Source organism: Phasianus colchicus, chromosome 20, assembly GCF_987193195.1.
Source record: "Phasianus colchicus chromosome 20, bPhaCol1.hap1.1, whole genome shotgun sequence".
Classification (NCBI taxonomy): domain Eukaryota; kingdom Metazoa; phylum Chordata; class Aves; order Galliformes; family Phasianidae; genus Phasianus; species Phasianus colchicus.
The window spans coordinates 869,399-894,524 of record NC_143455.1 but is presented as its reverse complement, the minus strand read 5'-3'; the positions used below and the strand labels follow the sequence as shown (position 1 = coordinate 894,524).

At 40.9% G+C, this 25,126-nt stretch overlaps 1 protein-coding gene and 1 long non-coding RNA gene across 2 annotated transcripts in view; one reads left to right on the top strand and one right to left on the bottom strand.

The window, feature by feature from the left end:
• LOC149915334 (uncharacterized) overlaps positions 1 to 25,126 on the bottom strand; it is a 31,806-nt gene that overhangs the window by 1,976 nt on the left and 4,704 nt on the right. The window lies entirely within an intron of this gene.
• Positions 6,927 to 23,281, top strand: LOC116235564 (myosin heavy chain, skeletal muscle, adult). Its single transcript, XM_031603774.2, has 38 exons — positions 6,927 to 7,148; positions 7,237 to 7,380; positions 7,478 to 7,634; positions 8,771 to 8,798; positions 8,897 to 9,008; positions 9,097 to 9,189; positions 10,012 to 10,075; positions 10,238 to 10,336; positions 10,438 to 10,541; positions 10,619 to 10,757; positions 11,811 to 11,929; positions 12,029 to 12,178; positions 12,961 to 13,131; positions 13,845 to 14,154; positions 14,247 to 14,326; positions 14,807 to 14,894; positions 14,977 to 15,094; positions 15,182 to 15,305; positions 15,389 to 15,525; positions 15,628 to 15,883; positions 16,955 to 17,197; positions 17,301 to 17,477; positions 17,583 to 17,728; positions 17,817 to 17,907; positions 17,986 to 18,375; positions 18,598 to 18,724; positions 18,818 to 18,936; positions 19,174 to 19,370; positions 19,786 to 19,969; positions 20,048 to 20,213; positions 20,386 to 20,510; positions 20,704 to 21,012; positions 21,158 to 21,361; positions 21,906 to 22,031; positions 22,113 to 22,283; positions 22,370 to 22,474; positions 22,616 to 22,711; positions 23,111 to 23,281. The coding sequence occupies exons 1-38, from the start codon at positions 6,942 to 6,944 to the stop codon at positions 23,264 to 23,266; spliced, it is 5,832 nt and encodes a 1,943-aa protein (XP_031459634.2). The 5' UTR covers positions 6,927 to 6,941; the 3' UTR covers positions 23,267 to 23,281.

Sequence of the window (25,126 nt, the reverse complement as noted above, 5' to 3'; positions counted from 1 at the left end):
GTCTGTTTGTGTCTCTGAGATACATGCTCAGTTCTGCTTCTGGCTCAATTTGCAAAGAAAAAAGCAGCAGACGTGTCCCAGCATGGGCAGAGACCCAGTGTCTCAGGCACAGGGCTAAGCCAACGTGGCTTCTGGGCTAGAGGAGCTAGAGGAGGTGGCTGCACAATTCACATCACTTAATAGTTGCTTGCTTGAGATTGGTTGCTGAAATCTTCAGCCAGTGACCAAGAGCAGATCAGCAAATAACAATACTAATAATAAGAGATCAGTGAAATATTTTTGTTTGTGCTTGAACAATGCAAAAAGCAGAAAAATTCACTGTCTTTTTTTCAAGGATCACCAAAGTTTTCAAATGTTTTAACTCATTTTTTTTCCCAGCTGAATTGCTGTTCAATATTCCATGCCTGTTTTTCTGTTTTCTTTGTGTCATCTTTGCTCTCTAAGATAAAAAAAATAATGATCATACAAATAAATATCTGCTAAATATGTTTGCTATGGACAGTAAATGCATAAATCCACTCTTAGAAGTCTTATCCAGAACCATGCTAATGTCATGGGTTGCAAGTTCTGGCAAACTTCTGACGTATGCTGTTATGGAATGATTTTACCAATTAACTATTAACTAGGACCTATAAATAAGCTACAGTTTTAATCTGCATTTCTAATCTTTGCAGTTTTGTTGTATTTAGTCAAAAGTGAAATTTTGACAATATTTTTAAATTGTCTATAGTCCTTTCTTTCAGTCAAAATGGCTTTTGTTTTACTGCTGCCTACTAAAATCTGAAGAATTTTCCCTTTTTTTAACAGCAGAACTGTTCATATTAGGACAAGAGCCTGAGATTGCAATGCTTCATGCAGCTGAAGCAAGATGGCCTCAACCACCGTCTCCCATTTATCAGGCAGCCTATAGTAGACCCTGGCCACCAGATGTTCCTCATCAGTCTGGTCCTTAATTTTTAACCACAAGCTCTCAGTCTATTTGTAGCTGTTTCTCAGAGGCAGCTCTTTGCAATCTGTAGATTTCTTATCATAGAGGGCAACATCCCCACACCTCCTTCCCTGCCTACCTCTTCTAAAAAGCTTGCAGCCTTTGACTGCAGTGTTCTAGTTGTGAGATTTGTCCCAGCATGTTTCCGTGATAGCGATTAGGTAGTAGTTTTCTAATTGCATCATGTTTTCATACTCCTACTTGTTTCCTATGCTGAGTGCATTTTTACAAAAGGACTTCAAATGGATTGAAGGCCACAATAGCTTTATAGAGGAACACTTCCTAATTCCCTTGGGATAACTTAGAGGTATTTCCCTTGGCCCTTCTCTGTCACACAGAAATACATTCCCTTCCACCTGTTGAATCTAGTTTAAAGTTCTGTGAGTCTATCCAGTTTACTACCCAGAACATTCTTGTCCCACCTGATCAGTTGCATCCCATCCGGTGTCAACATGCTTGGCTTCTTGAAGATGCAGCCAAAATCACTGAACCCAAAACCCTGAGCACGGTGCTATCCACACAAGAAATCATTCACCTAATCCACTGTCTCTTTTCTGAGTCCCAGTCTCCACCTAGGAAGGTAGAGGATTACAATACTTGCATTCCTGATCCCTTCAACATTTGTCCAAGGGACAGATTGTTGTTTCAGGGTCTCCTCATTGCAGCCTCATTTGTATTAGTCCTCTGGCTTTACCAAATTTGGTAGCCTCTTTGTGATATTGGGAATGTGGCCCCCATAAGACAGCAAACTCTCTCTTGAGAAACTGTCCAGACAGTGAATGAGTGCTTCAGAGTCTCTCAGTGAGCGATTTACAATTACTAACATCCATCCAACTTTTTGTTGGCAGTGGTTCTAACAGAGGTGGTTAGCTGGACAACTTTGTGAGGTTGTCCTTTTCAGGGTCTTTCCACTCACAGATTCTCATTCTTCCAGCCCCACAGCATTGTATCTGTTGCGTAGAAGTACTTCAGGAGCAATGGGGAGACCTATCCCTCTGCTCTCAACAGAGGCAAAGATACAGTCTCCCTGGTCTTGTAAGCCAAGTCCATCAGCTCAGAGTTAGAAGTCAGCTTACCTTCCCCTTGCAAAGACTTAAGGCAGGGCTATTGCTCAGCCCATGCCACTGCACCATACCATGCATCAATCACTCACTCAGATTTGTGGATACTGTGCTAATGGTGAGCTCCTCTCACAACACAGCAACTTGCCTGAAAAGTCCATCAGCTGGATATACTTGCATCCACAACGCCCACCTCTGTCTTCAGGTCCTAGGAGAGCTAGTAGATTTTGAAACTCCCTTCAATTTAGCATCTAGGCAATTCTTTCAGTTTTCAGAAGATCTGTTTCTATGTAAACGTGTGCCTGGGGAGATGATGGCCTCTCTGGGTTTCAGCCTCAGCCCAGAAGTGGCAGCAAATGGTCAGCATTTCTAACAGAATCTGTGCTTGTACAGAAGAGACTTGAGAGGGACAAGGAAAACAGTTCAGTTATATGCCTCCCTGGGAATGGTGGCAAATAGCAGCGGACATTAATATCAAAGAGAGGACACAAGAAGGAATTAGTTTCTCCAGCCATCTCCTGCTGTGCTTCCAATAAGTCCTGGCAGTCGTGGAAATCAGCTACTACTTTTCTCAGCTGTTGCCTCAAACTGAAAAGAGCTGCGAGAGTCTCCTTCAAGGTCACACTGAGGAGGTGAGTCAGTCCCTCAACAGACTATGTAGCTTCTGGGAAAGACAGTGCAGTGGTTTATTCTATGAGAAGCCGTCATAATTTAGATAACCTAATTTAGATATATTAATATGTATGAATTTTCTTAAACATTACTGGCAGAGCATACATAATGATATTCTTCTATCTGCAGACTGAAAATCAATTGAATTTGGCATATATATATCATCACATTTAAGTTTTGACTGCTGTACCCAAATCCAATTCATTCTAAGTGTAGAAATTTTGTGTGGCCCCTCATGTAAACTAACATTGAGTCCTCTATCATTTAATTCTTTAAATATTTGCATAGTCTTTGGACAGTATGATACAACCACAGTGGGGAAAACAGTTTATAGTTTTAATCTGTTGATACAATTCAGTAGAAGTATAATTCTGTAAAGCAGACTTTTCAGTAAAGATGTATACTGGAAAAATTGCAGAGAATTTTATAGAATTTGAAAAAAAAGAGAACTATAATTCTGTTGATAACAACACAGATTGTCACCTGAGTTTAGGACTGTGAAATACATTGGCAAATAACACGTTGCTCACATACAGAAAAGATATGAAGTAATGTAACTGTTAAGATCTGACTATATTTCTGCTATACAGTTGTGCAAGTATAGTTATACCCTGCTGGTAACAGTGACCAATTGCATTTGAATTTCATCTAAAATTCTTGATTATCATCTAACTACTGAGAGGATATTAGAAACAAGGAGGAGTGAGGAAGGAATTCTTCTTTCTTTTGGCCTGACTCACATGTGGGACTGGGACCAATTCCAGGACAGTCGTTTAGTTCCTAAGCTGGATCTTCCGAACTACATCAAAGCTTATCATCCTAAAAGCACTGATTGTCAACACTTGGAATCATCTAGACTTGGTAGCCTCTTCCTTTTCAAACTAGACCTTCCTTCAGCTGACTTTGCGCTTAGAGCTGCTTGGCCATGTGCCACACTCCTGCCTTTTACATATCTGGGCTCACAGCTTGGGCAACCCAACAGCAAAAACACTGAAGAGCTCTACTGATAAGTCTGGCTTTGCCACTGGCAACTGGAAATTAAAGACTTCCATTCCCCAGAGTCAGGCATATGGCCTAGGACACTCAGCTGCTCCCCATATAGTCTCTGGAGACACAAGCGCATCCAGACAGCACTGCATAAGACAGACTTGCTACCAACTGCTGAGGGCAGGGCCCCACAGGGAAGCAGCTGCAGCTACTTAGTGCTTCATCTGCAGCTGCCAAGGGATGCTGCCTGGACAGTGCAGATGCTGCAGCTTCCCAGGAATTGGGAGACTGAAGCTCCTTCCTCTACCTGGCGGGAGGAAACCCCCAGCTCTCCCATCCTGGAGGGGCCTCATCCGTCTCTGCTCCTCCCAGGCCTTGCTCTTTGTTCATGGTCTTTTGAACCCTGTGCTTGGAGCTGCCAAGGCCCTGTTGTCCCCTCCTTGGCCAGACCTATCACCACTGGGATGCAGGGCTCTATGTGACACTCATCATCCTGATTTGGATGGGTTTGAGCTCCAGGTTGAGGCCCAGACACCCCGAATTTGGGTGCTGCACTGGTCCTCCTTAGAAAAGTTCTTCATGCACAGTTCCTGATTATTTTACCTTGGATCACAGTATCAGTTTTCTATCCTTGTGCCTGTATTACTTACAGATGTCTTTCAATAACCAAACTGCCAATGACCAGGAGAAGGACGTGTTTAGATCTGACAGGAATTAGAGCAGCTCCAGTGACAGTGCCCTTTTCCTAAAACTAGATGAGTTGCTCTCCATGACTTTCAGCATGTCTCCCTGGATCCAGTACCAGGATTGTCTACAATATCTAATGCTCAGGCAAGACTGTATTGATAATTATTCTTTCTGTATGAATGTGTGGGAAGTATTTGTGATGGGTATTCTGGATTGAGGATACCAGAGTGCAGATCTCAGCTGCACTGACCTACTTATCAGAAATTACAAAACATCTTATGAACTATCAGAACATTATCTCATTCACAGGCTTACAAAAGTATTTTTTGAAGAATCTCCCACTTCTTTGCAGTTTTAAGTACAATGATTGACACATCTGTGCATGAATGTATGCATGCAGTTCTTTCTATGTCAGAGGTGACCTCACATCTCTTCTCAAGACACTAGTTCAATTTGACCCCAGCTTCCTAATAATGTGACCAACTCTTTGTCTCAGCCAGTCACCTCACTATGTCTGAGGTGCTCTGTCACTAGCACTATGAGGTTGAAGGATGCACATTACTCATCTACTTCAGGATTTTTGCCAACATAACTACCAAATGTCTTTAGCAGTACTTATTTTCTTTTTAGTGGCTTGTTTAATGTATTGTAGTTTAATGTATTTCTCATAAATTTCACACCATGACATAGAGAAGATAAACATTATCATCCTCATTGTACAGCTGGGGTAGCTGCAGCACACACATACCAAGCGATCCACTCTGGGTCATACAGTGAGTTGGTGGGAAAGCCAGCAATAGAATCCATAAGTCCCGCATCCAAGTTCTCTAAGTGCCTTGACTAGTCCAGATTCCCTCCTTAACACCCTTGTCAAATTATTTATAGGAGATGTATTCATATAGTCCGTAAGACATCAAAATTTTCTAATTATATCTAGTCATGTCAAATGACAATTATGCCCTTAGTTCAGTTTGCCAGACAATGCTTTGCCAAAGAAGGCTTGCCAAAAATTTTTTGACCGAAGAAAGAGTAGGCATCTGTAGCATCTGCAGATGAGATCGTATAAAATGTCCCTGCAGCAAGACTGCCCTGTCTCCACGGAAAGCTTCAAGGTAAGTGGATGGGGTCCGCAGCCATGCAGAAGTCTTTCAGTATTACAGCATTCCTCTGCCTCTAGTGCTCATTTCCAGGAGGAAACTCAATTCCTCAGCTCGAGTTTTAAACCTGCTTTCAAGACACCTGCACATTTTCACTCTGGAATTCTGTGCAGCAACAAGTAGGAACTTGCCATTTCTGTTTTGCAGCACTGACCAGCTGCCAGGCTGCAAGCCACCCATCTGGTGTCACGAGAGGTAAGAACCTGATTTATTCATGCTTTTGGGTGGGATTTCTGTATGGATGAGCAAACAATCACCTTTTTCATCTTGTATTCAAAGCCCGTGTGACTACAGTAGGCAGGTGGAGGGGTGCTCATGGTTGGTGAGGTTTTCAAATGGCTGTATTTCTGTCTTCCTGCCTCTGATGGCAGACCAGGAAATTCCCATTGGAAAACATTTCTGCTTAACTGACCAAACAGGGAGTGAGGCATGCTGTCTTCACATCATTGCAGCAGTAGAACTGGACCAAGATGAACCAAGGAGCAAAAGTGCAAAATTGTATATTTTTCCTCAAAATGTTATCAATTAATAAATCATCTGAGAATACAGACCTTCCTACCATATTTGTAAAATGTCAAAGCCCTCTTACATATTCATTTAATTAAAAAAAAATAATTAATTTAATAAAATAAAAAAATACTAGTTGTTGAACAGAGGGAATCAATTTTACTAATGTATCTAGAAAATTTTCAAGTGCAGCTGACAAAACTTAGCATCAAAAACAAAGCATCTAAATAAACACTCTTATTTTATTAAAATTTTGAAAGCTCACCTTTCACCTGTTCCTAGACTTTTTTTTTTCAGTATGTATTTATTTGGGAGCTCCATACAGGCATAGCAGTTCCAAATTCAGTGCTTGAATTTTGTTTCACCCAAACCATAACTTTGAAGTTGAGATTATTTAGATATTGTGCTTATGAATAGCAACTGTATAAACAAATTATGACAGAGTATTAAGAGTCACATAACCTGTTCTTTTCCTAATTTACAGTTTTTCAAAAATGATCCTCCACTTTTCATCCTTCTATCAAAATGTTCCACAAGTATTTCCACTAGTAATGATGTCTCATTGAAAGTTGCTTGGCAACTTCACTCTCATGTCACAGACACAGTTCCTAACGATCCAAAATTGCAGTTGTGAAAGGCTGCAGTCTGAAGATCTACATTAGTTATAACCCTGTGTTGTCTAAATCAACCTACAGATTAGGATTTCAGTTAGGTCATTTTGTTGTCTTAAATATTGGAGTATGAAGAAAAACCACATGACATGGTGAAAGACATGCTGAAAGTCATGGAATAGTTTTCCCAGTCTTACAAAAGATATAAATAGTATTACATTATTTCTCCCCATCAGAGTCTTCTGCTGAGTGTCTTCAGTGAAGAGCAGCCATGGCTTCTGCAGATGCTGAGATGGCTGCCTTTGGAGAGGCTGCTCCTTATCTCCGAAAGTCAGAGAAGGAAAGAATTGAGGCCCAGAACAAGCCTTTTGATGCCAAGACATCTGTTTTTGTGGTGCATCCCAAAGAATCCTTTGTGAAAGGGACAATCCAAAGCAAAGAAACAGGGAAGGTCACTGTCAAGACTGAAGGTGGAGAAGTGAGTGAAAAGAAAGGCTGAGGGATGCCATTTGATTTCCACAGTGGTCTCTGAGCTGACATGCAGGGATTTATCTTTTCTTTGGCAGACTCTAACTGTGAAAGAAGATCAAATCTTCTCCATGAACCCTCCCAAGTACGATAAAATTGAGGACATGGCCATGATGACCCACCTCCATGAACCCGCTGTGCTGTACAACCTCAAAGAGCGTTATGCAGCCTGGATGATCTACGTAAGTACCAGCAGCTCTCTTCCTTGGGTAGCGTAGCTGGGGAGGACTGCTGTGCCAGGCTGAGTGGAAGCCAGCGTGCCGTGTCCCTTCCTCACAGACCTACTCGGGCCTCTTCTGTGTCACTGTCAACCCCTACAAGTGGCTGCCGGTGTACAACCCGGAGGTGGTGTTGGCCTACCGAGGCAAAAAGCGCCAGGAGGCCCCTCCACACATCTTCTCCATCTCTGACAACGCCTATCAGTTCATGCTGACTGGTGAGTGACTCCATCTATCTTAGAGTCATTGCTCCACAAAATTCTTACAAAGAAGAACTGTTATGAATTTGAGACAGTAATGTGTCCTTTCCACAAGGAAGGAAGGCTAGGGGTAAAATGGACTCCATTAGGCAAAGCATTATCAGCAGATTGAAGGAGGCAATCTTTCCTCTTTACTTAGCACTGATGTGCCACAATGGAGAACTATGAGCAGTTTTGGGTTCCGTAGTATGAGATGCACATGGAAGTGTTGGAGTGAGTACAGTGAAAAGCCACTAAGCTGATGAAGGGACTGGAGCATATCACCTATGTGCAAAGGCTGAGAAAGTTGAGATTTTCAGCCTGAAGAAGAGAAGGCTTGGGGGAGAGCTTTTCAGTGGATATAAAAACCTGAATGGAGAATGCAGAGAGAACATAGTCAGGCTCTTATCAGTGGTGCCCAGGGAGAAGACAAGACGCAAGGAGTACAAACTGAAACACATGTGGTACTCTCTCATCATTCGGAAACACTTCTTTACTATCCAAATGATTGAGGACTGGAATAGATTTGCCAGACAGGGGAGGTTGTAGAGTATCGATCATTGGAAATATTCAAAAGCTGCCTGAACACCCCGTTGGACAACCTGTTCTAGGAGGCCCTGCTTGGGCAAGGTGGTTGATAATAACCCTTCTTGTGTTATTCTGTGATTCTGTAAAATTCTATAGCAGAAGTGCAAATTTTTCAAAGCTTTCATTGTTCTGGTCCACACAGTTCTAAGTTTTTCTATCATTCTTACTCCTATTTGAAATGAAAGACAACACTGCAAGGTGTTGTTTTGTTTGTGCTTTTTTTTTTTTTTTTTTTTTTTTTTTTTTTAAGCCTAACTGAAGCATGTAGTCAAAAACAGAAAAGGAAGAATTAATAGGAAAACTGAATTCAGAGGAAAATTTTGTCCTTTTCTGCGCCCGCATTTTTTGCATTTTTTTTTTTTTAATTTAAATGAATTGAAACTAATCTGGATATGAATTCCTCATTGATTTGTCTTTGTCTTTAGATGACCTTAGTGAGCTTAAATTTTAATTCACTTAAATTTACCTGTGTTCTATTCCTTCTTATTTATTGAGTTTTATGTTCTGTATTTCTGTCTCTTTCACAGACCGCGAGAATCAGTCGATCCTGATCACGTAAGTACACTCCCTGCTCGGGTCCCTGCGGGGCTGCCCTGTGCCAGGGGACCTTCTCCCTGACCTCACGCTCTCTGCTTCTCTGTTTGGCTGGACAGCGGAGAATCCGGTGCAGGGAAGACTGTGAACACGAAACGTGTCATCCAGTACTTTGCAACAATTGCAGCTAGCGGGGAGAAGAAGAAGGAGGAGCAGCCTGGCAAAATGCAGGTACATTAAGAGATACGGGCTCGAATCAATGCTTTCTTCTGTTCCTCATTTTTAGAAAGTATACCCAGTAACAATTATCATCCTGTAGGGAACACTTGAGGATCAAATCATTAGTGCCAACCCACTGCTGGAAGCCTTTGGAAATGCCAAGACTGTGAGGAATGACAACTCCTCACGCTTTGTAAGTTTAGTTTGAGCAAATATTTTCTGAATTATAATAAGCAGGAATTTATGGCAGTTATCCTTTCCTGTTGTTCAGCCATGCATTTTACAAGAGTAAAACTGAATTTTCTTAGTGTGATTTTAACACTTACCCTGAAGTTAGTTAGTGAGATTTTGAAATCAGTGCTTCTTTGGGAAAAAAAAAAAACAAAAAAAAAAAAAAACTTATCTGTATTGCATCGGAATACATATTAAATTAGCAGATCACATACTCATTCTCCTACACTATGTTTTTATACAATATTCTTTAACCTTTCCTCATATTTTTGTTCAGTTACCACAAGACTCACAAACAGAAAAAGAAGAGTGAGTGAAGGAAGCAGGGAAGGAGGGAAGGAAGCAAGGAAGGAAAGAAACTTCTACCTGAATATATCTTTGCTGCATATCAAATGGATTTAATCACAATTCAAATCACTTGATACCAAGACAGATTTACACAACTGTACTAGTTAAATGGATATATCCCCATATCATTTATATGGCTGTTGTCTGTAGGCAAGATAGAATTAGAAGTGTTTGGGATAAGGTATAAATGGGCTAATGAAATCCAGTAATTACTTTCCATCTGTATGTTCACCATACACTAAATATCCAGCTGTGTCTCTATTGGTTATTTTCATGGGCAAAAATTTAAAAGACTTTATCATAGCAGTGAAAATGCATGTGACTCATAAGAAAATATCTTTAATAAGAAATCTTGCACCCAATAAAGAGCAAAATTCACCATTTCAGATGCACTTTTTATGTCATAAATTTTAAGACAATTTTTATCCATTCAAAGGGGAAATTCATCAGAATTCACTTTGGTGCCACAGGAAAACTAGCTTCTGCAGATATTGAAACATGTAAGACACTTTCCTCAACTGTTCACGATCCATACACTCATTCATCAGTATCCATCTATCCTTTTTACCCTACCATCTAAACACCCTTCTCTCTTCATACCTTCTCCCTACTTTCTCTTTTGCTATTTCCTTATGTTTTTTATCTTTCTGTTTTCCCTTCAGATCTCTTGGAGAAGTCCAGAGTCACTTTTCAGCTGAAGGCAGAAAGAAGCTACCACATATTTTATCAAATTATGTCCAACAAGAAGCCAGAGCTAATTGGTAGGAATGGTGACCAACTTGGAGAAGATTGCTGAACATCAGCTCATGCTATTACATACTTAACTGAACTATACCTGCGTGTTCCCTCTTCTTACTTTCAGACATGCTTCTAATTACCACCAATCCATATGATTATCACTTTGTGAGTCAAGGTGAGATCACTGTTCCCAGCATTAATGATCAAGAGGAGCTTATGGCTACAGATGTAAGTAACATTTTAAAATGTTGTGTCTATTGTAATCTCTCCCAGACAAATCTTTTACTTTACATTTTCTGTTGTAGAGTGCCATTGATATCCTGGGCTTTACTGCTGATGAAAAAGTGGCTATTTACAAGTTGACAGGAGCTGTTATGCACTATGGCAACCTGAAGTTCAAGCAGAAACAAAGAGAAGAGCAAGCAGAGCCAGATGGCACAGAAGGTACTAGCGAACTCTGTTGCTGACCTATTAGGAATAGAAGCAGTAGTAACAGTAACTTAAAACTTAGAGACAAGTGGAAATGTGTAAAAAAAAGTATCTAGATGGAGCTAGTACCCAATGGCTAGTATAAAACTGCCTTCCCTTTTTTCAAGGACTTTCTTTCAGACAAGACAATCTTTGTCTGATGTATGAACTGTGTGTGTGTCCATTAATTCTATCCTGGGCTTTCATAGTTTTAGCACAATCTGATGTGCTCAAATTGGATAACCGCTAACAAGAAATTGTTTTCATAAAACATATTTCTAGCTGCTTTTTTTTTCCCCCAATTAAGTAGGTGCACTAAATTCACTGTTTATAAAGCACATAATAAAGGTTTTTTCTCAGGAATAAAGGGTACTCTAATTTCTTCTCTCATATACATTCCGACTTGGAGCTATCCTTGCATAACGGAATTCTTTAAACAGCAGTCTAAATGAAGCATAGGTGCATATGATAGACTAGGAAAGAAGTGACTTAGATCTTCTGTTTCTCAGCTGATTAGTTCATGACTTCAATATTATATAATGTAGACATGACTTAAATAAATTGAGTCCTGACAATTTTTGCCAGTAATTTTGGAATACATTCCTTTAGAAGGCTATTTTTGCTGCCAAAGAAATATGCAGGGAGCCCAAATATGTTTTGTATTACAATCAAGCAGCAATCCTCATAACACCTTGGTGGTTTTGTTCCAGGCTTATAGATGCCAATTAGCTCTGCATAGAAGGGAAAGCTTCAGTTTTCAGTGTGAATTTTTAGTAAAGAATTTGTTTCTAGATGACTTGGGTAAGATTTGCAAAAACACAAATACCACTTAGGCATCCTACTCTGAATGATGTTCAAAACAAAGATGAATTTTCATTCAGTGTCTGCCATACGTCCTGTGAGATACAGCAAGTAGAAGTTGATCACAAGAACATTTGATATGGCAGTAGCTTCAGAAAGGGTTTATTATTCAATGTGCTGTGTATCTTGTTAATCTTAATTTTTCTATCTCCTTCTCCTGCTGTTTAGTTGCTGACAAGGCTGCTTACCTGATGGGTCTGAACTCAGCAGACCTGCTCAAAGCCCTGTGCTATCCCCGTGTCAAGGTTGGGAATGAGTATGTGACCAAGGGTCAGACTGTGCAGCAGGTAAGAAACAGCTGATGATTGGGAACCTCTGGCTTGTAAGACTGGCACATTTTGCTTTATATATTGATTTTTCTTTTGCTGCACTCTTCTTTGTTTTAGGTGAACAATTCAGTTGGTGCTCTGGCAAAGGCTGTCTATGAGAAGATGTTCCTGTGGATGGTTGTTCGCATCAACCAACAGTTAGATACCAAACAGCCCAGGCAGTACTTCATTGGTGTCCTGGACATCGCTGGCTTTGAGATCTTTGATGTAAGGAGTACATGTTTGAGGTCTGCTTTTAGAGAGTGAGATTATAATGTCAGAGATTTCCAAGCAAAAATATTCTAAATATCTTAATCATTTTGCAACTGCCCCTGTCATAAGCTCATTGCCCCCACCAGATCAGGTTGCCTAGGCTTCACCAATCTGGCCTTGAACACCTCCAGAAATGGGACATCCACAACTTCTCTGAACAACCTGTTCCAGGGCCTCACCACCCTCTGAAACAGCAGTTATGTTGTTTGCATAGAAGTAGCAGTTACAATTCTATATGCAGTAATATTTTAATATTTATCTTAGAGAAATGATAAAAATTACAAAAAAAACCCGTGCATACATATATGTATGTAAATATGAATATGTATAAAGAGCTTATGGATTCAGATCTTAAGATTTGGAAATTCAGTGACAAACATATAATAGGTTAAAGATGTATGATTTGTTTAAAAGAGAAACAAGTTACTGAATAAATGGCTGATCAGAGATCAGATAATTAAAACTGAAAGCATACAGTCATTTTTTTGTCTGAATAAAGAAAAGCAGAAGTACTTTAGTAATTTTAGGAGATTCATCAGGAATCCTGTTCTCATTAAATAGGTATTTCTTTGGGGAACTGCTGTGATGCAGTGCTGTTATGTAACTACATTTTAACAAGAGAGGTGTATAAAAGATTAAGAATTATAAAGAAATCATACAGTAATTGTTCATATTAATAACTGACATGTTGTTTGTTTTGTTTTGTTATGTTTTGTTTTGTTTTTCGCACTGGGAAGTTCAACAGCTTGGAGCAGCTGTGCATCAACTTCACCAATGAGAAACTGCAACAGTTCTTCAACCACCACATGTTCGTGCTGGAACAGGAGGAATATAAGAAGGAAGGCATTGAATGGGAGTTCATTGACTTTGGGATGGACCTGGCTGCTTGCATTGAACTCATTGAAAAGGTAAATTTTTAATTCAGAATGTCCTGCATTTTCAGAAGCTAATAGTTGGAGGTTAACTATTAAAAAAGCCCCCCTTTCTTCCTTGATTAGTTTAATGCACTCATTTTTAGTTAATGAAGTATCTCTTGACGTCTACATTTATTTTCATTACAATGTTCACAAATAACTATGGAAGTCATCCTTTACACACCTTCTCTGCATGCAAGATGTCTCTGCTTACTTTATTAAAGGATACTATTTCAAAAACATAAAGTAGCTCCTAAAGTAAAATAAATGAATTTCCTTAAGGTTCTGGAATTAATTTATTTGTTGAACAATACATTTTTTTTCTTGATGGATCATAGTAGAGTAAAATCTCTGTCTGTCATTTTAGAGCAACAGAATAAAAGATATTTCTTGTAGTGCTGTATAATTTAGGTAGGTGTTTAAAAGTACAAAAATAAACTAAACATAAAATGGAAACATTTGTGAATGTTTTTTTAAATTATGGATTTCGTGATTTTTGTAATTTGATTTTTTTGCAATAAAAAAAGTCCTAAATGATCATGCCAAATTTAGAGTGAAGCAGGTGTACTGCAGGTGATGTAAACTCACTTTTTAGAAGGAAAATTACTTCACATCAAGGATGTGAATTTCTTCTTCAGCTTCTTCTTTTACTACATTCACTTGAAGACCAAAATAATATTCTATTTTATGTATTGTAATATTTCCAGCCCATGGGCATCTTCTCCATCCTGGAAGAGGAGTGCATGTTCCCCAAGGCAACTGACACCTCTTTCAAGAACAAGCTCTATGACCAGCATCTGGGCAAGTCCAGCAACTTCCAGAAGCCCAAGCCTGCCAAAGGCAAGGCTGAGGCCCACTTCTCCCTGGTGCACTATGCTGGCACAGTGGACTACAACATCACTGGTTGGCTTGAGAAGAACAAGGACCCCCTGAACGAAACTGTCATTGGGTTGTACCAGAAATCATCTGTGAAGACACTGGCCTTACTGTTTGCCAACTATGGTGGAGCAGAAGCAGGTCAGATTTCCAAAATTCTTAAGTTCTCACCTTCATAATATGTAAAGATTAACCTTACAAAAATGACTTATAAAAGACATTTGTTTTTGAAGAGGCTAGTGGTGGTGGTGGTGGCAAGAAAGGTGGCAAGAAGAAGGGTTCTTCGTTCCAAACTGTCTCAGCTCTTTTCCGGGTAAAGTATGAATCTCATAATCATTATAATGACATGGAAACAGTTATGGATCTGAGTTGTCTGAACTTCCATTCTTCTCACAAGTTTGTTTTATGATGAAAAACCAATAAGTATAAATTTCACAAATGTTATTTCACTGCCTTTTCTTCTTTATTTTCTGTGCACATTTATGATATGTTTCCAGCACTCTTCAGGTGACCCCCAGAATTTGTTTCAAAATTTCACTTCTATTCTCTATGAAGAATTTTATTTTACCCATGATGTAGTAAAAACAATAATTATGTATTGTCTTAATTTTTTTCATTTCCTTCATGTTATGATTAAGAGATTTAAACTTTTTGTTAATAAGATTATATAGGAGATTTCATTAAATTTAAAGTTTGGATCTGAAAGCTACATTCTCCAAAGATTCATTATATTCTTTTCACCTATATACAGAGTGTGTAAGTAAAAAATTTTAATCTACTCCTGATCCCACAGGAGAATTTAAATAAGCTGATGACCAACCTACGGAGTACTCACCCTCATTTTGTCCGCTGCATCATCCCAAATGAAACAAAAACACCTGGTAAGATGCTCCCACAGAGACACTGAAGTCATCTCCCTTGGTGGTGGAAACAGTGGTATTCATTTGTAAAATTAATTGTTAGGTGCCATGGAGCATGAACTGGTGCTGCACCAGCTGCGCTGTAACGGCGTGCTGGAGGGGATCAGGATTTGCAGGAAAGGATTCCCCAGCAGAGTCCTCTATGCAGACTTCAAACAGAGGTAAGAGCACTCTGCCTTTTAGCATGACTGTAAGTAATGTTGAGATTTGGGAAGAATGGCCTTACCTTCCTCTTTCGCTTGTCACAGGTACAAGGTGCTTAATGCCAGTGCCATCCCCGAGGGACAGTTCATTGATAGCAAGAAAGCTTCTGAGAAGCTTCTTGGGTCAATCGATGTGGACCACACCCAGTACAAATTTGGTCACACCAAGGTACCAACTCTCCTCAACTCAGTCCCTGTATCTGTGTTTTGTTCTACCTGATAGTGATGCACTGCAATGTTCCCTTTTTTCAGGTGTTCTTCAAAGCTGGGCTGCTGGGACTCCTGGAGGAGATGAGGGATGAGAAGCTGGCACAGCTCATCACTCGCACACAGGCCAGGTGCAGGGGCTTCCTGATGAGAGTGGAGTACCAGAGAATGGTGGAGAGGAGGTAGGTGTCTCCCATCTTCACTTACAGGCACTGTACTTTGGGGAAAGTCCTAGTGATCATATCATACAAAATAATCAAATGTACGTTTTAATTATGCTTCAGAGAGTCCATCTTCTGCATCCAGTACAATGTTCGTGCATTCATGAATGTCAAGCACTGGCCCTGGATGAAGCTGTTCTTCAAGATCAAGCCCTTGCTGAAGAGCGCAGAGTCTGAGAAGGAGATGGCCAACATGAAGGAAGAGTTTGAGAAGACCAAGGAAGAGCTTGCAAAGTCTGAGGCAAAGAGGAAGGAGCTGGAGGAAAAAATGGTGAAGCTGGTGCAGGAGAAAAATGATCTGCAGCTCCAAGTGCAGGCTGTGAGCTTCATTATTATTATTATTATTATTAAGGGAAATCATTCAGTAAGTTCTAAGCCTTCTTCCAGAGAGCAAACTACACTCTGATCTGCTTTAGTAAAATTTTTTAAGCCAAATAGCATGTATCTGAAGGAATAATTCAGGCCACTTCCTTTCCACAATCAGTGTTACTATTAAAATCTATTGTTTCAGCTTAAAAATAAATTCAAATTTCAATCTTAAATCCTACATGTAGCATCTTCATGCAAGTTCAAGGCAGAAAACATAATTATCACTGCTCTGTGCTTAGTGAAGTGGGATAATTATTCCACTGACAACTACTTCATCTTAGTTGAGTTATACATGTTAATAGCCTAGTGCCATTTCTTTTGGCATATCTCCTGAGCTACTGATCTCAGAAGATGTACATGGAAATCCCATGATATTTGTAGTTTGTGACAATGCCATTTGGCCCCCAAATGATTTTTAAACAATATCTTTGTGCTGAAGTGTCTGTTTCAGAAAACTATCAGTGGTAGTTAGCATAACGGCTAACTGTAACAGCTGTGTGTCAGTCTCTTAATTAGAGTCACATATCTAGCTTTCACGTAAGCACTCATTTAGTGATGTTAATTTCAAACATGTTTTCAGTATACAGAAAAAAAAGGTTCTTAGGGTATATGAGAAAAATTACCAGAAATATGAAAATATTTTCTCAGTGATGAATGAACTAAGAAAAAGTGTTTTCATTTTTCAGTACTTTCAAGTAACTTTGAAAGTGACAATGGTGAAAAATGGAAAATTATGATAAGTCATAAATTACTGGCACATTTGAATGGACAGTATAAAATAAATCAAATAGCCTACTGGCATACAGGTTCTAAACACCATATCTGGGGATGCAAAAGGTCTGAAAAAATAAAGCTAATTGAAAACTTATTCAAAATTTCTAATTTAAATTGTAACTGTGCAATATCTGCTTTGCAAATAGAAATTATATGAGTTTTCTTGATCTATTCCTTGAGAATTAAATAGCCTTTATTCTTCTGTGTTAGAGCCAGACACTGTCAAAATAAACTGTTTTCCTCTCAGGAAGCTGATGCTTTGGCAGATGCTGAAGAAAGATGTGACCAGCTCATCAAAACCAAAATCCAGCTGGAAGCCAAAATTAAGGAGGTGACAGAACGAGCTGAGGATGAGGAGGAAATTAATGCTGAGCTGACAGCCAAGAAGAGGAAACTGGAGGATGAATGCTCAGAGCTGAAGAAAGATATAGATGACCTGGAGTTAACATTGGCCAAGGTTGAGAAGGAAAAGCATGCCACCGAAAACAAGGTATGAGGCAGAAGTTGTCACTCACACTCCAAAAAAGAGCTCTATGCTGTTATGGGAGTCTTGTACTATCAGCTTTCATTACACTTCCTCTTTCTTATCAAAGGTGAAAAACCTCACAGAGGAGATGGCAGCCTTGGACGAGACAATTGCCAAGCTGACAAAAGAGAAGAAAGCCCTCCAAGAAGCCCATCAGCAGACACTGGATGACCTGCAGGCTGAAGAGGACAAAGTCAATACGCTGACCAAAGCTAAAACCAAGCTGGAGCAGCAAGTGGACGATGTAAGAACAAAAGCATATGGCTATTATAGGACTGGCTATTATAGGTTATTATAATTGTGGAGATAAACATGTCTGGCAGAGCATTAATGATCTCATTCTGTTTAGCTGGAAGGGTCCCTGGAGCAAGAGAAGAAGCTGCGCATGGACCTCGAGAGAGCTAAGAGGAAACTTGAAGGAGACCTGAAAATGTCTCAGGATACCATAATGGATTTGGAAAATGATAAACAGCAGCTGGATGAGAAACTGAAGAAGTAAGTGAGGTTGTGGGACACCTGAGTGCTGGGCAGGTGCAGCTGGGAGTTTTGTTCAGGCACTAACATCATTTGCTTTGTGCAAAAGGAAAGACTTTGAAATCAGTCAAATCCAGAGCAAAATTGAGGATGAGCAAGCCCTGGGCATGCAGTTACAGAAGAAGATCAAGGAGCTGCAGGCAAGTCTCTGGTCCTTCCCTTCAGAAAACATCTGAAGGAGAAGGACGTGGATGTGAACGGTTCCTGATGTTCCCTAGGCCCGTATTGAGGAACTGGAGGAGGAAATTGAGGCAGAGCGAACCTCTCGGGCCAAAGCAGAGAAGCACCGAGCTGACCTCTCCCGGGAGCTGGAGGAGATCAGCGAGCGCCTGGAGGAAGCAGGAGGGGCTACGGCAGCTCAGATCGATATGAACAAGAAGCGCGAGGCAGAATTTCAGAAGATGCGCCGTGACCTCGAAGAGGCCACGCTGCAGCACGAAGCCACGGCTGCCGCCCTGCGGAAGAAGCATGCGGACAGCACAGCGGAGCTTGGGGAGCAGATCGACAACCTGCAACGAGTGAAGCAGAAGCTGGAGAAGGAGAAGAGTGAGCTGAAGATGGAGATTGATGACTTGGCCAGCAATATGGAGTCTGTCTCCAAAGCCAAGGTACTGTAAATATATTTAAAAAAACCTTGAAAATAAATAATGTTGAATGATATGACCTGGTTACAATAACTAAATATGTATAAAAATGTATTTTTAAAATCAAAACCAATGAGCGTCATATTGCCTGCTCTGCTGGCCACATTTTTCTGATGAATATCGTGCTGTTCATATTGCACGATAATTCAGGTATTTATCTTCTTTCATTCTATTTGATCTTCACAGGCAAACCTGGAAAAGATGTGTCGTACTCTAGAAGACCAATTGAGTGAGATTAAGTCAAAGGAGGAAGAGCATCAACGCATGATCAATGATCTCAGCACTCAAAGGGCTCGTCTGCAGACAGAATCAGGTAAGAGTGCATTCACTGTGGAATGGGACAGCATCCTTTAAATTTTGGTTTTGATCCCAAGTGACTAGATTTCCTTTCTCTATGCTTTCTCAGGTGAATATTCACGCCAGGTAGAGGAGAAAGATGCTCTGATTTCTCAGCTGTCTCGAGGCAAGCAGGCATTCACCCAGCAGATTGAGGAACTCAAAAGGCACTTAGAGGAAGAAATCAAGGTGATATCTTTTCTTACAGATCACTGCTAAAAAGATATTTAACTTCTCATTGTCAAATCAGAAAGCGGACTACTGTAGAGAGTGTGATTAGTGCATTTTGTCCTCTAGTCTTTCATCTATCATTCATTGTAACACACGTAATTTCCAGTGGTCGGATTTGAAGTATTAAATTAATTCACTGTGAGAGATTCTCCAAGATGTTTATATTCATTATCCTAATAATGTTTATTTCCTCAGGCCAAGAATGCCCTGGCCCACGCCTTGCAGTCTGCCCGCCATGACTGTGACTTGCTCCGAGAACAATACGAGGAGGAGCAGGAAGCCAAGGGTGAGCTGCAGCGTGCCCTGTCCAAGGCCAACAGCGAAGTGGCCCAGTGGAGAACCAAATATGAGACAGACGCTATTCAGCGCACAGAGGAGCTGGAAGAGGCCAAGTATGTGGGGAGAGTGGGGAGTGGGGAAGTAGGGGAAGACAAAAAAGAGGAAGACTAACATGATAAATACAAACAGACAAATATGATACTATCAAGAAATCCAAGCTGTGCTTTAGAGCGGAGTGGTACATGATATGCAATGAAACAGATATTTGAGAAATGTAAAGCAAAATATTCCTCTGACACAGAGAATAGTGAAGACACTCTAACAATGGTAAATGCAGAGGTCATATGTATTATTCAAAATGGGGAAACAGAACTGGGAAGACAACAGCTGGTTTAGAGATTCCTTCCAGCGCTGGTGATTAGTGTCCACAGTACATGAAGAGGTAAACCAAGTACTTGTCAAAATACTATCAAGCATACAGCATGACTCTTCTTTGCTCCCAAATCACTAGCTGTGCTCATCTTGCAGGAAGAAGCTGGCGCAGCGCCTGCAGGATGCAGAGGAACACGTTGAAGCTGTGAATGCCAAATGTGCTTCCCTGGAAAAGACAAAGCAGAGGCTGCAGAATGAGGTGGAGGACCTGATGATTGACGTGGAGCGAGCAAATGCTGCCTGCGCAGCTCTGGACAAGAAACAGAAGAACTTTGACAAGGTATTCTGGGCTCCAGGCCTGTGTTTCCTGGGCAGAACATGATTGCCGCATCCGAACTCATGATTTGCTTTTCCTCAGATCTTGGCGGAGTGGAAGCAGAAGTACGAGGAAACGCAGGCTGAGCTGGAGGCCTCCCAGAAGGAGTCTCGCTCCCTCAGCACAGAGCTGTTCAAGATGAAGAATGCCTATGAGGAGTCCCTGGACCACCTGGAAACGCTGAAGCGAGAGAACAAGAACTTGCAGCGTAAGTCGCTCAGCCTTTCCTGCTGTCGGGGCTTTCTCAGAAGCTTTCCTGCCCACCTCTCCACCTGGGTCTGTGCCTGCAGTGATGGGAGCAGGCCTGTTATGCTGGTGTCACAGGGCCTTTCCCTGTATGCTCCATATCTGACCATGTGATTGTTCCTTCTTCTCTACAGAGGAGATTTCTGACCTCACGGAGCAGATTGCAGAGGGAGGAAAGGCGATTCATGAGCTGGAGAAAGTCAAGAAGCAGATTGAGCAGGAGAAGTCTGAAATCCAGGCTGCCCTGGAGGAAGCTGAGGTACATGCTCATAATAACTGGCATCCACATTAAAAATATCAGCAATGAGGAAATCTGGCTATGAAAGGCATGGTTGTCCTCTGTTCTGGCTACAGAGCGTAGCTACCTCAGATTTCCTGAGATATTCTGTAATCAGCTAGAAAGTAAGAAGTCGTTTCACTTTACTTATAAACGATGACAATTATTTGTCCAGGCCTCCCTGGAACATGAAGAGGGGAAGATCCTGCGCCTCCAACTGGAGCTCAACCAGGTCAAGTCTGAGATTGACAGGAAGATAGCTGAGAAGGATGAGGAAATTGACCAGCTGAAGAGAAACCACCTCAGAATTGTGGAGTCCATGCAGAGCACCCTGGATGCTGAGATCAGGAGCAGGAATGAAGCCCTGCGGCTGAAGAAGAAGATGGAGGGAGACCTGAATGAAATGGAGATTCAGCTGAACCATGCCAACCGTGTTGCTGCAGAGGCACAAAAGAACCTCAGAAATACACAAGGAGTGCTCAAGGTATGTTAAACTAAGTATGTGCATGTAGCTGTCTGTCTTGCATTATACTGATAAAATAATTATGTATCTAAACTATTATAGAATAGCAGTAACTACTCTTGTCCAACAGTTCTCTGCCATATTATATCTCTTTTCTCTTCTACAGGATACCCAGATACATTTGGACGATGCTCTCAGAACACAGGAGGATCTGAAGGAGCAGGTGGCCATGGTGGAGCGCAGAGCAAACCTGTTGCAGGCTGAGATTGAGGAGCTACGGGCAGCCCTGGAGCAGACGGAGAGATCAAGGAAAGTGGCTGAGCAGGAACTGATGGATGCAAGTGAGAGAGTTCAGCTCCTGCACACTCAGGTTAGATTCATGGCTAAGAATAGCAAAAATAAACATAGATATGTAAATGATGTGTAAGGAGATATATTTATTGTTGCGATCCCTTCTTCAGAGTTGAACAGACATTCTGTAGGAAAAAAGAAAATTTCCCCTGGAATTTTACTTCTCATTTTTCTCAAGATCATGAGGTGCCCTGATCGTCATTATCACTTTCTCATTTAAAAAGCCAATTTCAGTATATCTTTGAGCATTCTTTTGTTTTTATTTCCAGATTTTTCATCTATGTAAGTTCTTGAATCATCCATCCCTTGTAAGAAGGACATTAATCTAAATCACAATTTTTGTATTTAGACAAAGAACTGTTTTATAGCTAAGTGAGTAGAATTGCATTCAGGAGTGCTTCTTCCTATTGTCTTTCTGTGTATGGTCTGACAACATTAGACATTTGAAGGAAGATGGTAATAATAGATTCATAAATTGTAACTTCAAATTTAAGCAATACAGTTCTCAAATTAAGTGTTCTTTTTTGGAAAAAAATGCAGAAAACACTTATGATTTTAAATAGAATACCAGCTTGATCAACACCAAGAAGAAGCTGGAAACAGACATTGCCCAAATCCAGAGTGAGATGGAGGATACCATCCAGGAAGCCCGCAATGCTGAAGAGAAGGCCAAGAAGGCCATCACTGATGTGAGTTAAGGGACTGTTTTGCAGCTGATGGTGGATGCATTCTCTCCAGTCACAAAATGCCTGTGATTCTTTCTTTTCCAGGCGGCCATGATGGCAGAAGAGCTGAAGAAGGAGCAGGACACCAGTGCCCACCTGGAGAGGATGAAGAAGAACTTGGACCAGACGGTGAAGGATCTGCAGCTCCGTCTGGATGAGGCAGAGCAGCTGGCCCTGAAGGGAGGCAAGAAGCAAATCCAGAAGCTGGAGGCCAGAGTGCGTAGGACTGGTGTTTGTGCAAGAGTGTGCAATCCCAGGTCAGAGATAGCAGGGAAGCTCCATTGATGGATCTCTCATTGCAGGTGCGGGAGCTGGAAGGGGAGGTTGATGCTGAGCAGAAGCGCAGTGCTGAAGCTGTGAAGGGTGTGCGCAAGTACGAGAGGAGGGTGAAGGAGCTGACCTACCAGGTAAGGCTGATGGCATCTTTGTGTTGACACACCCATCTGACAGAAAATCAAGGTATTTTTCCATGAAGTCCAAGAGGAAATGTCATTTTGTGGTGTGGGGAAAACCAATTCTCTCTCTTTTCTGCTTACCATCTGCTTTAGTCTGAGGAAGATCGCAAGAACATTCTTAGACTCCAGGATCTGGTGGACAAACTACAGATGAAGGTGAAATCCTACAAGAGACAAGCTGAGGAGGCTGTAAGTATTTCTGGGAAAATAAGTAAGCTTTGCTTTCCATTGGTTGTGATGAATATAAGAAATTTGGAAAATACCATTGTTCATTGATGGGATGTTTCAGGAGCTTTGTCATCCAGACAAACCACTCTTATACCCAAGCACCAAATTAGTAGGATTGAGTACATAAATGAAAAGATCAAGTAATGAAATAGCTGCTCAATTGCAACAAAGAACTAAACTGGTTGTAGTGGAGTCTTGAATAAGGGAGGATGAGGAGGTCTTTGTTAGTCTTATGTTTAGGCAGCAGTAAGCAGAAGACAGGGGATCTGTACTCTCTCCCAAGGAACCCTTCTAAGCTTGGCCACAGGAGGACTGAAAACCCTGCCCGGTTCTCACCACATAACTCCTCTCCCTGTACAGGAGGAGCTGTCCAATGTCAACCTCACCAAGTTCCGGAAGATCCAGCACGAGCTGGAGGAAGCTGAGGAGCGGGCTGACATTGCAGAGTCACAGGTCAACAAGCTCCGAGCAAAGAGCCGGGAGTTTCACGGCAAGAAGATAGAAGAGGAAGAGTGAGGATGTCATACTACAGCACAGTGGCCTGAGGAGTGCACAAAATATGAACCCTCTGTTGCTATCACTTATAATTTGTCTTTATAATCACCTCTATGGCTAGACAATAAAGACTATAGAATCCTCTGCATACGGAGCAGAAGCAGTGTGGCTTTTTGTTTGTTATAATTCAGTTCTGTAGGTATGTAAATTTGGAACATTTTCAAATGAACCTTTTTTCACTTTTACAGTTGGATAACAATTTTCTTAGCCTCATTCCCATAGTTTCTGTACTCTATCATGTTACATTACTAATTATAGATAAACAGTAACAAAGTCTCCACACTGACAATAGGGTAGTGTCAGGATAGAGGTAGGATTAGATGGTCTATCCTAGCACAGTAAAAATGCTTCTGCTTTGGGGACCTCTCTCCAAATGGGTGCAGTACATGGAGGCAGTCTGTGGTCTGTGCTGGTCCATTCTCACTTTGGAAGCTGGATTTAGAGCCATGATATCACTCATAAATAAACAAAGAAATAAACAAATACATAAATAAGAAAAATCTGAAGTCCCAAATGTATCTACATGGCTCTGACTCCTTGTGGAGAAACCTATGCAAGGACTGAGCTGCTGCTTTCTCTGAACAAGTGGCCATTTGTTTGCAAGCAATAGTAAAAATATCAGGCAGGATCCATTACACAGCTTATTAGTGGAAGATGTTTTTAAGATTTCAATTTTAAAGTAGAACAAATAATTTATTTGGATAAGATAACATGGCAGTTTCTTACTTTCTCTATTCTGTAGACCAATCAGTCCCAAACAGACAGTTCCTATTATAAAATAAATGGGGACTGATTGGTAGAAGCAAGAAAAAGAGGACTAACTATGGTATAAAGCCCTATGCAAGATAACATATAGAGAAAGGATAACAATGCAGAAACTGCTGCTGTACTGTGGAGCTCTTTTAAGTTTTGAAATATTAATATAAAACCATAATAAACTTTTGTGAAGTGGAATAATGCAGAGCTATGGATAAATATTAAAAAAAAAAGAATAGGTGTTTTTTAAAATCTCTTACGATAAGGCTTGATCTGAGAATAATTCTGGGCACATTACATACTAACAGAACCCTGGATGGACAGAGAAGCAAAAGTCACTCAGACATTTGCTGGTCTGGAAGTTTAAAACAGAAGACAGCTGATGATGTGAAGGGCAAGCAGCAGTGGATCTAAAAAAATGGAATAGCAATCCTGGCAGCTGTACTGTGGTACATCATGTATCTGCTGTGGGTGGTTCTCATGTCAGTACGCTCAGTACAGGGACTCTTTATGCCCCCTGAGGTCCTAGCTAGCTCAGCCTCACTGTTTCCATAGAGTACTTCACAGAGCTGTGAAGCTGCTGGAGAAAGGAACTGGAGTTGCTGCCAAAGAGATGTGGAGGAGTGTGAGGAAAGACTGGCACCGACCACAGCGTACTTGCAGCACCAGCATTTAGGATCAGGAAGCTCTCTTTCTCCCAGGTACACTGAGGCTTAGACCCAGGGAGTCCTCTCATGTTGTAACCAAATATGGATGTACTTTGCTAAGCAGCAACTAAATATATTGAAGAAGATGACACCCTGTGTGTGACTGCTCTTGAGAGACAGCATCTTTATGTGTGAAACTGTGAAAGTTGTATCCATGCCAGTGATATCTGGGATCCAAAGAAGGGAGACAGCCCTTCTCCACTCTCCCTTCCCCAGCATGCTCCAAAAAGATGTGAGATTCTTTCTTTCTAGACAAAATCTTTTTTTCCACACACTGAAAGGCAGAAAAAGAACAATTTCTTTATTAAGATGCATTTAACTCTAATCAAGATCTTTTCATTTTGATAATGCTATGAAA